Source organism: Phascolarctos cinereus, unplaced genomic scaffold (assembly GCF_003287225.1).
Source record: "Phascolarctos cinereus isolate Bilbo 61053 unplaced genomic scaffold, phaCin_HiC Scaffold_3;HRSCAF=262, whole genome shotgun sequence".
In the NCBI taxonomy this organism is placed as follows: domain Eukaryota; kingdom Metazoa; phylum Chordata; class Mammalia; order Diprotodontia; family Phascolarctidae; genus Phascolarctos; species Phascolarctos cinereus.
Genome location: NW_027555736.1, coordinates 171,240,024 through 171,254,089, shown reverse-complemented (window position 1 = coordinate 171,254,089; position 14,066 = coordinate 171,240,024). Strand labels below are relative to the sequence as shown.

The following is a 14,066-nucleotide window of genomic DNA, read 5'->3' as shown; positions in this document are numbered from 1 at the left end:
GAAGGGCTTTTACTAGAAGGATTAGACTTGCTGCCTTGGACCAGAAGGCAGAACTAAAAGCATGATTGGCAGAAGCTGCAGAGACAAATTTAGACTCAATGTCAGGCAAAACTTCCTAGCAATGAGAGCTATTTTAAAAATGGAGTAAGCTGCCTCGGGAGGTAACGAATGGGAGATCCTCCTTGGGCAGTTTTCAAGCAAAGGTATGTCGTAGATGGAATTGTTTCAGAAATGGATTGGCCTAGATGGTCAACTCTGAAATTCTCTGATAAGTCTTTTGCCAAGTGGTTCTGCATGCCTAGAATAACCTCATCTTGTCTTTGGTCCTAGGACAAAGTCCCCAGCCTTTTTTATAAGTTACTTTTTCATTTCCTTGATGATGTCACTGGTTGATAGAAGAGATTAATTCATTGTTAACATATTAAAGTTCTTGATTACTCTGGGAAAGAAGTACCACTAAGGTCCCTTCTCTGATGAAAACCCTAGGGAATGGAGGTGAGATAGCATAACTGTACTAACCAGCTAGCTCTATTTTGTGAATCTTTGAGATCAACTAAGTTGGGTCTCCTCTTAGGTATATGGTTCTGAGATAAGTGGAGTAATCATAATCCTCTGCTTTCCACATTTTTGTCTTCTGATCATATTCAAGTGGCAAGTTGACCAGGCAGGACCTATTGTGTTCAGGTCGGCCTCCCATGCTTTTCTCTCTATATTAGAATAGAGCTAATGAGGACAAGAGACCTCCTAGCAACCAAGGGAAAGGACAATTGTCCAACTGCAGAAAACATCTGGAAACCTGTCAGCAGTGACGTGTTTATGACTGCTTCTCTGCCTAGGCTGTGCTTCATTTGGCTCTCTCTGGCCCAGATGTGCCAGCCTGTCTTTGCTCAAGAAAAGGTAGAGCACCAAGGCAGTGGCAGGGATATGGAACCAGAGAATGGTCAGACTGGGAAGGGGGTGGAGGGGTAGGTTAGCACAGAGCCCTGGAAGGCCAACTCTTCCTTGTTAGGGAATGGACTACTTAGGGCCAGAAAAGATATAAGAGATGAAAAAGAGAAATAGGAAGTCAAAAATGAAGAGAGACAAGGAGGGGAAGACAGGGAATAGTCAGAGAGATGAAGAGAAGAAAAGATTGAGAAGAGAAGGTGAGAAACTGTGAATATATTGTTTAGCCTTTCTCATATCAAAAGCTATTAAGTCAGTGTTTCTCAGTCATGAGTCTTTGTTTGTTTGTTTTTATTTGTATTTTTTTTCAGTAACAAAAGACACAGAACAGATCTCAATATAATGCATTTCCAAAAAGTGCATTTTGCCCATCCTGCCACTTCTTGGAGTGTGGAGTTATAGGGCAAGAGGAAGAGAAAATGAAATTGAAAGAATCATCTAAAAAATATAAACAGCCTCTTTGAAAGAAAGATGATGGTAAGATTTTAGGGTCCAGTTGCCTAGGGGAAGGACAGGACCTCTTTACTCCTGGGTACAGAAGAGTTTTCTCCAAGCCTAGAGGTCCCTGGCACTCATGACCATATAGTCAAGCTTGTTGCCTCCTCATTCCCAGTCACTGGAAAAAGCCTTTACCAAGGTTGCGCCCATCCCCTCAACCCCTTGTTCAGCTGGCCAGGTTGTCTTGAACATCCCCAAAACATGGGATTTTTAGCTCAAGGGATCATCATTTTGAGAATGAACATGACTAAGTAGAGGCCAAGTCTCAAAGTGCTTACTTCCCTCTGGGAGCCCAGGCCAGGATCCGGGGTGGGGTAAGGTACCAGTGTATGTAATCCTGGGTTTCCTGAATCATAAGTAGGGTGACAGGATACTTTGAAGCTAACTGGTGATGGGAGACCATGAGATGGATATGATGGGTACAGGAGAGCAAGGGGTGGGGTGCATTTGGCTGGTGTGAGGCTTTCTGGGACAGCAGTCTATGGGGCTTACCTACCACCCACCCTGGAATGGTCTTCACTGGGCAGCTTCCCTATGTTCTCCAGCCTTAGGATAGGGAAGCAAAGAGCACAGATAAATTCAGTCTATGTGTTCTCCCAGCTCCCTAGAGCCTGCATCACGGAGTCCCTGAGAAACAGGAAGCAGGATAATAGGAAGCTGGCCGGCACCAACATCATACCTTATGATGGGCAGCACTAGGAGACAGAAAGTCCCATAGAGTCTAGAGAACTTTCTTCTCTTCCATTGGCTAGGAGGTTTACTGTGTCCCTTGGCCAGCTGGCCCTGTAGCTTTGGTGGTAGGAACACAGGTCCCATTCCCCTTTCCCCGAGGGGTAGTTGACACCATGCGCAAGGGACAGAGGTAAGAGTCTAAACCCTCAGGAGGTCTTTGCTTTCTCCTAGTTTTTCCAAACAGGAATTCCACTTGAGTTTTGCATGTATGTCCACAAGGGAAATTGGGAAGCCCTGAAGGAAGCAGCATATGCTGGCATGTGATTCTGTGTGTACTTGTGAATTTGTCACATTGCTGTTCTCAGACCCGGAAAGGGGACTAATTCTTGGCTCTGAGAAGTTCTGTAGTTTGTTACTCATTGCATGAGAATTCTTCTGGTACTGGGAAAGATCCTTCTCCAACCCAAATAGGATATCATCCTCTTTGGGTCTTTAGATCTCCAGCTTATCCTCTGTCTGCCCTGTAGTACACCCACCTGTCCTGCATTCTTTCCTGTACCCCTCACCTCCACCCCAATGGGCTCTCTACTGCTCACTGTCTGGGAGGGATTTGACTGCTGGAGTTTGGGATCCAGAAGGAACTGATGGAGGTGGCAGCTCAGACATAGTTGGCAGTGCCCTGGTGAGCGTTGATCCTCTGCATGTGGCAGGAATGGCAGAGCAGATGTCCATCCAGGGGGAAGCAGCAGCAGCCCTCCTCATCACTCAGCTGCATTCGACAATCCTGTGGAACAAGGGCATAGATCACATCTAGTACAGGGCCACCCAGGGTATTCAGGGCCATCTGACTATAGCTTCCAACCTCTCATTCCCCACTGATTGGGTTTGCAGGGGCTTCCTCAAAGATATAACTTGAATCAATGCTCCAGTCAGACACCAGGTGTCGCTGCTGCAATAGAAATGCTGGGATAGGCTCTCTCCCTGGAGCTGGAGTCCCCATTGCCCCAGAAGGGATGGAGGTCAAAAACACAAGGAAGAAGCCTGAGCAGTCAGGGTCTGAAGAGTGGTAGCGATGAGCTCCCCTGGCTCCTGGCTTTCAAGCATTATATAGGAGAAACAACACCACCTTGGGAGTCAGAAGACCTGAGCTCATGTCCAAGCTGTGCCACTAACTGGCTATTGTGATGTTGGGGAAACTCACCTGTTTAAGGCTGTTTTCTCACCTGTAAATGGGGACTAAGTAATTATACTTATCCTACCTATCTCATAGGTTTGCTGTGAGGGAACTATTTCTAGGCTTTCAAAGTACCACATAAATGTGAGCAGTTATTATTATCTCCCCCATAAGCCCAAGTTCACTTTAGAGATTTTAACGCAAAGTAATCTTGCCTCTTCCCCAGCTCCACACTCACCTCACAGTGATAGCATTCAAAATGGTAATCTCGATCCATGGATATCACCCTCACAATCTCCTCACAGCCCTGAAACAAAAGGCAAAAAAACTCCCAACTACATGGGCAGGAATGAGGGCACTGGATCTCACCCACAAACATACACCTCACCCAGACTGTGAGGACACATCGACGCCCCCTGACCCCACTGCCATTCTGAGGTGAGACATACCTTTTGGTGGCCACTGCAAACCCTCCTCTTCCTCTCCCATGGCTATATTCCAGCTAGCACATTGCTGTGACCCTACTTCAGTTTGTTGCCACATCTGGCACCATGAGACTGTCCCTCTAGAAGCTAAGGGGCCTCCTCACAGACAGTTCTGCCTTACACATCAGTGGGTAGGAGGGAGCAGGGGAAAGATAAGGATGGAGGGGGTTGGGCTTGATCAAAGAAGGTGGCCTTAGCCTGAAGGGAAGGGGCAGGAAATAACCCCTGCCCAGGAACAGTAAGAGCTGATGGGCCCTGGTTTCTCTATGAGCTCTCTTGCTTATGACCTCAGTTCTTTCTCTGGCACATTCCATCTAAGAGTAAGTTCAAGGATGCTCTCCTACCAGCCCTCTTCCTGAATCTACTTAAATGCAGTCAGAGCAAGGGTTCTGTGACACATTCCCTAATAAGGTAGGGAGAAAAGGACTAGTTTTATTGAGGTTCAGGGAATCATATGTTGAAGGTTAGAGGTGCTGGGACCTTACAATAGTGACACATGGGTCCTGCCCAAATGAATTCGACCTAACCCTTCTTTCAGCCAAAGACAAGGTTTATTAAAGATCCACCATATTGGCCAGACTCTTAAGGAATCTGAACATTTGTAAGCTACTGGCTAGATTTTAAGAATCTGAGCACCTTAATGGAGGTCAGATGGACTTTATACACAGAAAGACTGGGAGGGATCTAGGCGTGACCAAGTAGTTTGGGGTGACTGGAGAAGGGGTCTGGGAGAAGGAGTCTAAAGAGGATCTTGATGGGAGTGACTGGGAGATAGAGAATGGGGTCTAAATAGGATCAAGGGTGGAAAGTAACAGGGGGGCCATCGGGAGGTAACAGACAATGGAGGACTGGGTTAGGTTAAGGGTAACAGAGAATTGGGAAATTAGGTGTAGGGGATAATGAAAGGCCAGTTGATAGGATTATAGCCTCAGAAGACTGCTAGAGATTTCCTAGACCTAGTGGGAGAGTTCAAGGAGAATACAAGGTGGGGTTTTCTAGGGCCTGTAGACAAATGTGATCCAAATTCTTATTGGGGTAAGGGGCAAAGTTCTTGGCTTGGACCTGTACCCAATCATTCCCCCTTCAAACAAATGGGACCCAAATTCTTTTGGGGCAAGGGGCAAAGGTCTCAGCATGGCAGCCATACCTGTCATTTGAAATAAAGTTTCAAGGAAGGAAAACATTTACAGGTGAGTGTTTTGTGCTTTTTTAATGTGAAATGCAAAGCCACCCAGGAATAGACCTGAAATATTTCTGATTCAACCACGAGTGCTTGCAGAAGGTGTTTGAGGGAGTAGGGAGAGGTGCCTAAGCAGCAGGTCTATCTATTTGCTCCACGTAAACCCAGACATACTGACCTCTGATGGGAGGATGGGCTGGCCACAAGCAGCACATTTTGGGGCATAATTTCTGGAACAGAGAAGGCAGAGGCAAGTTCAAATTGGGAACATATCTCAGGCTCCAGAGAACCAGTCCCAGCTCAGGCCTCAGTTCTGTCTCCCCCAGCTTCCCAGGTAGAACTTACTTGTGGTAGTCGGTGACGCAGTACACCTGGTTGGAAAAGTCCACAGTGAAAGGTACGCCGTCCAAACACTTGTTGCAGACAATGCAGCGGAAGCAGCCCGGGTGATAAGACTTCCCCATTGCCTGCAGGATCTGACTCAGTTGTGGGAGGAGGGGAAAGGAGTGTGATTAGTGTGGATGTGAGCCCAGATTTTTGTGCCATTCCACCCTGGCAGGCACCAACTTACATCAGGCTGCAGCCTTCTAACCCCCAACCCAGCCTTCTCCTTCTGCCCTTCTTTTTGTTCCAATGAGCATTTGTTAAGGGTCAGCACAGTCTTGGGGACACACACACAACACACACACACACACACACACACACACACACACAGAGTAAAGCACAGAGGAGGATCCAAGAGAAAAATCATAGAATATTAAGCCTGAATGGGACCCTTATAAACCACTGGATTCAATATCCTCATTTTACAGATAAAGAAACTAAGGCTTAGAAAAATTCATTCAGTGATTCGTCCAAGGTCCCAGAAGTCTACTGATTCTCATCCTAGTGAGCTTTTCACTATACTGAAAGCAAAGAAATGGTTCTTAAACTTCTCCCTTGAAAAGATAACTTTGTGTTACCTGTATTTTTGTCTTATACATTTACAAGATTTGTAATGTTAAGGAACAGGGAAAGGGTAAGGAACCTTCCACAGGCACCCAGCATAGCATTTTTACACACTGTAGGCGCTTAATAAAAGTTTGCCAAACAAATGACCTCAAAGAACTTATAATGAAAATTTTCACATATATGTGAAACCCTATAGAACATTAGGAAATCAAATATACATGATTATGTAGCAAAGATTCCAAAGCCACAGGAGTTAGGGAAGAAAAAGATCAGTGTGAGTAGGGGTTAGAGAAGGCTTCATGGAGGAAGGGTCGTGATTTATACCTGGAAAGATGGCTCTGGACAGAAGGGCTGGGGGGAAGGAGAGAAGGAGGGAAGATATTGCAGATGGAAAAAAATAGAACCAGCAAAGATGAACGTGGTGTACATGCAGAGTACTAGAAGACAAGCCTGATGTGCACCAGATGTGCATGTTGAAGAGAAGGAGGAAGATAAGATTAGACAGGTAAAGTCAGGTCATATCACGGAAGATTTCTGAGTGCCATGCAAGAGGAAGCTATGATAGGCTTTGGAGTGAAATGGGAATTATAGCTTTTAGAGCCGCAACGGACTTTAGAGGCCATCTAGCCTAACCCCCTCATTTCGCAAACAAGGAAATTGAGGGATACATGGCTTGCCCCCTGGTCACACAGGTAATAAGTGTCAGGGTCAGGATTTGAACCTAGGGCCTTTGATTCCCAATCTAGTATTCTTTCCATAGTACCACACTAAATTACAGGAAGGTTTAGACCGTCTGCCCCAACCCTTTCCAAGTCATCCCTGACTCTTCAGTCTCCATTGCCCTTGATTCTATCTTGCCCCCTCCTAAAACATCCCACTATTAACAGCAATCCAGTTGAATTTTCCTTACCTTCTCCAAGATCAAGTGACCACAGACACAACATTTTTCTGCTGCTTCCTGGAACCCTGAAAACTAGAAGGGTAGAAGGTAGAGAAAAGGCTGTCATCAAACTGAAAGTGATGTGACCACAAGATGAAAATGACTTAATGAAGGGGACCCCTTACATGGGGAAAGAGGAAGCACTGCCAGTGGGGGCCAATCCTAGGCACAATGAACAAAAAAATCAGTCCTGACTCACCAAGTAATCCTCCTCACAGTAGACAGAACCATTGACACTGTAGAAGGCTTTGCATCGAAGTGTCCTCCCTGTAGCCCAATGAGAAGAGAGGTAAGGGGGACTGAGAATCTATTATACAATCCTAAGTTCCGTCAGGACCCAAGAGGCATCTAAGACTACCTCTTCAGGATAGAAGTTCTTCCCAGAAAACAGATTATACCTTTCTTACTCCCTCCAACACAGCCCATACGCCATGTATGTTTTAAGTTTTAAGTCACCTTGCTAGACTCAAACTAAGCTACCCTACCCAACACCTAAAGCAACATTATTATCCCTTCCCCTTCCATGAAATCCCACTCTGCCCTCACTCCACCTGTCCTCACCTATGACCCCTAGAGTTAGCCAAGTGGCACAACTAAATATAGCAAAGGGCCTAGAATCTGAAAGGCCTGAGTTCAAATCCAGCCTCAGATACTCACTAGCTGCGTGACCCTTAGCAAATCACTTAACCTATCTTCAGGGTCCTCACTGTAAAATGGGAATGATCATAGTACCTACCTTCCAGGGTTGTGAGGATTAAGTGAGATGTTTATAAAGTGCTTAGCATAGTATCTGGCACATAGCAAGGGATTAAAAAATGTTTGTTCCCTCCCTTGGTCAAGTACCAGACTCTTTTACAAGCCCTTTCTGAAATTTCTCCCAACCCTCATCTCAGGAAAGAGATTTCATCATCGTCATCATCATCATCATCATCATCATCATCATCATCATCATCATCTACTTTTAAAAATTCCTAATGCACATTACACCATGTTGGGAACTGTGTAAAAAAGAATCACAGAGTTCTCATCTTCTGTTTCTGTGAACAGCTTGGTCCTGTGCCCTTCCCCTCAGCTAACTCCCTCTTGGGGATGACGTCTGTTGGAGGATCTAGGGATACTGGGAACAGGACAACACGCTTTGGTGGCACAGCAGGCTGTGCTTCCTGATATCCTGGGCTGTGCCCTTTGATCTCAGCAACCCCAGCTTCTCCAAAGATCAGGGACAGCCCCAGGATGCGCTCTGAATACTCGAATGATTTCCTTCAGCTCATCAGTGTTCCACAAGTTAGTGCAAAGAGTCTCATCGATCTTGGGGGTGGGGAATGGGGGACAGAGGGCTAGGGCAATTGATGGGCCTCAAAACAAGAATGGGCATACTTCCCACCTTTGCTATCTTCCCATTAGAGCTTCCATTCATAGCTCTGTTTGGGCAGTTGTAAAAACGGATCTGAAAGCTAAGGAGAAAAACAGAAAGGGGGGTGGGGTATGGAGGCAAGAGTACAAGCTGAAAGTAAGAAACAGTCAGAAAAAGACAACAACTGAGAATCAAATGGGGGAGGGAAGGGAGAAGAGAAAGAGGAAAAAAAGAGAGGGAGTCAGATCATCAGACAGACAGAGATAGGAGATTAAAGGTTTAGCAAAGGAATCAGAATAGGAGACCAGCAGTGGAGGGGATGGTGAGGGAGGGACAGGGGGAGTCAGTGCCGACAGGGAGCCCCTGCACAGCCTCCTGAGCTAACAGTGGGCATTCCTGTAGCGTGATGTCATCAGCTTGGCATGGCCCAGTGGCCTGCGCTCCAGAGAGGTGGCTGAACTCTGACCAGCCAAGAGAAAACCCCTCTCCCAGCTCCCCCACAGCTCCCCGTTCCCTAGGCCCACCCCCCTCCCCTTCCACATTCCTGTCTTTCACCGTCTCCCCAGGCAACTTGGCTGCCCAAGACTAAACCCCACCAAGCACAGGGCTGCAGGCCCGGACCCAAAGCTCAGAGCCCAGAGTCCAGAGCCTAGGCTATGCAGGCAGGGAACACAACAGAGAAAGAGGGAGGGAGGGAGGGAAGAAGAAAAAAGAAGACAGACATGAGAAAGGAGGGAAAAGAAAAAAGGATGGCTGACTGAAGGAGAGGGGGAAACAGATCAGTAGAGAAAGCAAGGGAAGGAGGGGCAGACTACCTGATGCAGTAGAGAAGGCAGAAAAAGAGAGGGAAATAAAGAAAGACACATGGGCAGAGAAGGAAGGAAATAGGAAAGAACTAGGTACCAGATACTTGGTAGATGCCCGAAAGCTTTCCACTGGGAAACTTAATGATCAAGAGCTCTCATGTTGCTTCAATCCTTGTCCTGACCCAGATGTTGCCATTCCTTCTCTCTGAGACCTTTATACCTGCCCCATCCATTCTTGTTTAGGGGAGGGCTTCACTCACCACAAGAGCAGCAGACAAAGCACTGGGTGTGGTACAGACTGTCCAGGGCCTGGCAGGCATTGCTTTGCCCATAGATGCCCTTGTTACACTTTATACATGTGCCTGGGAGAAGGGAAAAGACAAGAGGTCACCACACCAGTTTCCTTCCTCCTCTGACTCTTAAACAACATACCCTTCTCCCCTTCTCTCTACCCTGTTGGGCACAGGAAAGAGGCTTGAGAAAAGAGGATAGAAAATGGTTTTTACAGGCTCTTCCTTCTTAGGAAAGAGGGCAGAAAGTCCTGGATATGCTGAGAGAAAGCAGAGCCAGCAGTCCTAGGACTGTTCACTCATTAAATATATCATTTGAGTTTTGACATGCCCAACCCTGGCTAAGCTTCCTAAGAAGAGACAGAGGAATCTTCGAAGTTATACAGTCTACTTGTTAAGAAAAGACCAATATGTAAAACAAACCCAAACAATATGACAATACATACAGTATATTATCAAGTCCTAAACTGTCCATAGACAAGATGGAGAATTCCTAGAAGAATTCAGAAGGGATAGAACAGAAGTAATCTGGGAAGGCTTCAGTGAGCATTTGGGTGCATGAGCTGTCTCCTAATAGTTTATCTGGACCTCAGTTTCCTCATTTGTAAAATAACAAAATTGGAATCAGTCATGTCTAAAGTCCTTTCCGGGTCTAATATTCTATGATTCTTAAGGTTGGATGGAATTTTTTTTAGATAGGGAGGAGGGCAGGAAGGCATGAAGACAGGAAGAATCATGGTGGGTAGTGAGGTGAACGGTGAGACAAGTCTGTGTGGAGTAGAGAGTTCCAATGAAGATTACAGAGTAGTAGAAAATATGATTGGATAGGCAGGATGGGGCTAAGTTTACAGAGACCTCCTTGCCCTTTCCATTTTCTTTTTCTTTTTTGCTGAAAGAAGGGGGCTGAGTGGCTGCAACTCTCCCAGGCATGGGGGAGTCTTACTCTAGTTATTTCTCACCCATATCCCCATCTCCATGCCAAGTCTATGTAAAGCGTGGGGGCCTCAGTTCGGAGCCAGCCCCAAGAAAAGATCAGATCTGAATGGGACCTGGGCCTGCCCCTCCCCCTGTGGTGTGGCGTGCTCCTGCCCAAGCACAGCCCTGCGACCTGCAAGTTGAGGCCCATCCCAGCCCGAGCCCAGGGGCTTGGGAGCCTCGTGCTGCAGCTGCAGCATCTGATGGGCCTGGACCTGTTTTGCCTCCACCCTACAGCAGCTGGGCAAGGATACAGCTAGGGAAAAATGGGCCAGGACTAGCTATCGGGGAGAGGGGGGGCACTTACACTGGGGTGATCATAAGGTATATGGGCAGATAGGGGGAAAGATAGTAGGGGTTCACAGTGGGGAAAGTCGATCTCGTGCCCAGGCTAGAGAGGTATAAGCCTCAGCCTCAGGGGCTCTGAATACAGCCTCCCTGGCAGGAAAAATCCACACCAGGAGAGCCATGCCTCAAGGGGCCATGTGTCAGAGCCACCTCACCAGGAAGCCTAGGAAATTATGGGAAAACAGGGAGTACACTCACCTCTCCTCCTCTACGGCATCACACTCCTAACCCACCACTACACACACCCCAGTCCTTTCCAACTAATCACATCCTTTCTGGATTCCTCCATAATTTTCTAGGTATTAAAGGTTTAAAGGAAGAGGCTGCTTCTACCTAACATCCACCTTCCTTGGGCCCCAAAAGCAATGTTCCAAGAGGCCCTGCCAGGTGATTCCTGCCTGCCTGTTGTATCTGCTCTCTTTCCACCAAAAAGATCAGGAATCAGATCCTCTGCTTTCCTTTCTCAGCCTCAGCCTTGGAGTGGGGGCTGGGGATGAATTCTATAATGCCCTCCAAGCCAGCTTTGGCTTCCTTATCCCTGGAACCCTTCTCCTGAATACCTCTTCCCCTCCACCCAGTAGAACCCTCAAAGTTCTAATGGGGGGGAGAGAAGAGGGGGCTTTGGATCAATGACAATAGAGGCAGGTGAGAAAGAGAAAAAGACTGCATTCACAGGACCAAGAATAAAACCTTTAACTAGAAAAATTGCTAGGGGACAAACCACCCAGTAGATAAGAATGCAGGCAAATCATATGCAAATTCAAGGATTCAACATCTGAATGTGATCTCTTTGCCTGGGTCTCACAAGTCTAGGCATTTGATTGCATAGTCTAACATTTTCTAATAGCATCCACAATGCAGGTATTTTTCTTAACAGTGGATAAGCTCGTTGAAGTCAGGTTCCACACTACTGTGGTCCCCCTCAGCTGGGCAAAAGATAGTCTTGCTAGATTAAACTGAAGAGGGAAAATCTTGAAGGAGACTAATGGGGTTCCCTGCATGCACCCTTAGGAAATCTAGTGGCTCAGTCCTAGGGATGGGGCTGGGGAAGGCTGTAGGGGGATAGTCTAGGCCTTCTGGCCTTTGGGTCCAACCGCAAATATTGACCAGTAGCCAGGGTCACTGCCAAGCTGCTTGTTGCTAGCAGTCACTCCAGGTCACTACCTCAATGATGATGGTGTAAATGACTTCGGCATCAGTCTCTGTGGTTCTCTGCTCCTGCCCTGACCTTTGGAAGGTGGGGACAGATTGAGGGAGGGGGGAGTGTGTGCGAAGCTGGCACTGCCAGGTCTACTTACTAGTAAATGCTTGAAGTCTGAAAGCAGGCTAGGTGGGGTGGGGCTGGCACCTGGGTCCCCGTTCCCGCCCCAAGGCACTCCCTCCAGCTTCACTGGCTCCATTTCCCCGACGGGCCGCAAGGCGTGTGCGGAGGAAGGCACCCCCCTCCCAATCCGCCCCGCCTTGCGGGCACCTGGAGCGGGCCGGGCAGGAGCCAGCACGCAGCCTGCCCTCCCCACCCCCCACCACCCCTGCATTCCCCGCATTCCTGCGGGCGGAGACAGGGGATGGGGTGGGGGCAAGGCGGGCAGGCGCCTGCTCGGGCACTGCCGGGAAAAGGGGAACCAGGATGGGGGGGTGCTCTGTCTATCCCACTCCTGCCCTGTTCCCCTGAAGCACCTCCAGCGGCCGAAAAAAATCAGAACTGTGACCACTTCGGGGAGGGGGTGGGAAGAGGGACCCACTGGATGACTTGGAGACCTGAAGATGTAAAGAAATGGATATTCTGGTCCATCAGAAACTGGACGCAAGTGGGTAGAGGCCTCTGGTATCCACTGCCTATCTCTCCAACTTAAATGCGTGGAGAGTCTGCCACACTCCAGGGTGCTGGCCCTAGGGCACCTTATCCCTCCAGCCCCAGTTCACCCTTCCCTGCCCTCACTCACCGAAGTAGTCCTCCTTAGACTCAAGCTCCCGGGCCCGACCCCGGCCTGCCTCTAGTGGGAAGGGGCCAGGCTGCTCTTCAGGCCCGGAGGATTCTGTACCGGGGGGATCCCCGTGGGCGCCTGGTTCCCGCCCTCCGGTTCCCACAGCTAGCCGGAGCAATGCTGCCAGCTCCTCTGGGTAGCGGACGCCAGCCGCGCAGTCCCCGTAGCCGGTCACAGAATGTCGTCCAGGCTGCGCCCCTCTCCTCTCTAAGGGCCCAGTAGCTCCCATCCCAGCCCCGGCCAGGGCCCCGGGACTGCCCAGGGCCGGCGGGTACGAGTGACGGCTCTCTTGAAAGCCGAAACCCGTGGGCCGGTGGGCGCAAAGACGGTCTAGGGCAGCATGGAGCTCGGGGTAAGCAGAGGGGACGCCTCCCGGAGGAAAGCCTGTAGGAGCCCCAGAGAAGGGAGGGCCAAAGGGGCATGGCCCAGTGGGTAGGGGGCTACCATGGCGTTGGTCGTAGCCCATGCTGATGCCACTGGTTCGGTTGCTGCAGGGCCGGCTGCCACCAGCTCCGCAGCTCCCCGCCCCGTCCAGGAGCAGACTGCCCCGAGGGCTAGATGGCTTGCTGGCATCGCTTGCGGAGCTGCTGGCGAAGCTAGAACGGGGGCTCAAGGCAGGAGCCAAAGTCTCCAGACGCAAATCGGGGAGCAGCGATTGGGGTAGAGGCAAGGCCCGGGGCTGGGGCGCCCCACCGGGGAAAGTAACTTCATAACGCGGAGCCTCAAAGGAGTAGCGTCGGATTCGCTCAGCCTCCAGGGGGCCCTGCTCTCGGGCTGCTTCCAGTGGTTCATCCTCAGATTCTCCAAGAGTTCCCCGGGTCCCAGGCTTCCTGGGGCCCCCGGACCCATTCAATCTCCCTTTTCCAGGAGCAGAGGTCACATCAGACCCAGACCGGCTCGATTCCCCCTTTCTGCGGCCAAATTTGGCGCTGCCGGAGTCGGAGAGCTTCAGCTTTTCCAGCAGGCGGCTGGCTTTCTCTCCCAGTCGCTCCATACCCTCGGGTCCGGGGCCTCGAGCCCCCTCCCTGCCCTGGCCCCCGGCTGTTTTCGGGCTGCTTCCCCTCTCCCGGGACGCAGGAATCTAGACCCCTGGGGGGCACTGGACGGGCACTGGGGCTCAGCTGGCGGCCCGGGTGCCCGGCGCCCAGGAACCCACAGCATCCCCTAGGGAGAGGGGTAAGGCTCCCCCACCCATCAGGGAGTACACGGGGTTGGGGGGACCTAAGGCTGCAGCTGTTCTATCCACCAGTCTATCTGTTCATCAGTCTGCGGGCTGGCCCTGCCTCCCCTAGCTCCCGGATCACTTTGGCCCCCGCCCCCCAGCTACCCCCCCCTTTAGCTTCCACACTTAAGCACCGACTCGAACTTCTCTCCTAAACTTTTGTCTGCCCAGCCGGACCTACTTTCATAGAAGGGCGGAGCGCGGTGTGCCCGTAGGAAGGGAAAGAGGTGGGGGTATCAGC

The 14,066-nt window shown here is 49.7% G+C and overlaps 1 protein-coding gene across 1 annotated transcript; it reads right to left on the bottom strand.

The window, feature by feature from the left end:
* Positions 1–1,219: 1,219 nt before the first annotated feature.
* On the bottom strand, positions 1,220–13,918 carry AJUBA (ajuba LIM protein). Its single transcript, XM_021009755.2, has 8 exons — positions 12,562–13,918; positions 9,266–9,367; positions 7,045–7,112; positions 6,816–6,878; positions 5,300–5,430; positions 5,133–5,184; positions 3,528–3,596; positions 1,220–2,899 (listed from the first exon to the last, which is right to left on the bottom strand). Exons 1-8 carry the CDS (start codon positions 13,595–13,597, stop codon positions 2,774–2,776), a joined length of 1,647 nt encoding a protein of 548 aa, XP_020865414.1. The 5' UTR covers positions 13,598–13,918; the 3' UTR covers positions 1,220–2,773.
* Positions 13,919–14,066: the final 148 nt, after the last annotated feature.

Coding starts and splice junctions, on each gene's coding strand:
- AJUBA (XM_021009755.2), bottom strand. CDS start 13,597: ATGGAGCGACTGGGAGAGAAAGCCAGCCGCCTGCTGGAAAAGCTGAAG. Junction 7,113..9,265: donor CTTTGTCTGCTGCTCTTGTG/GTGAGTGAAGCC, acceptor ATTGGGCTACAG/GGAGGACACTTCGATGCAAA. Junction 6,879..7,044: donor ACTGTGAGGAGGATTACTTG/GTGAGTCAGGAC, acceptor CTACCCTTCTAG/TTTTCAGGGTTCCAGGAAGC.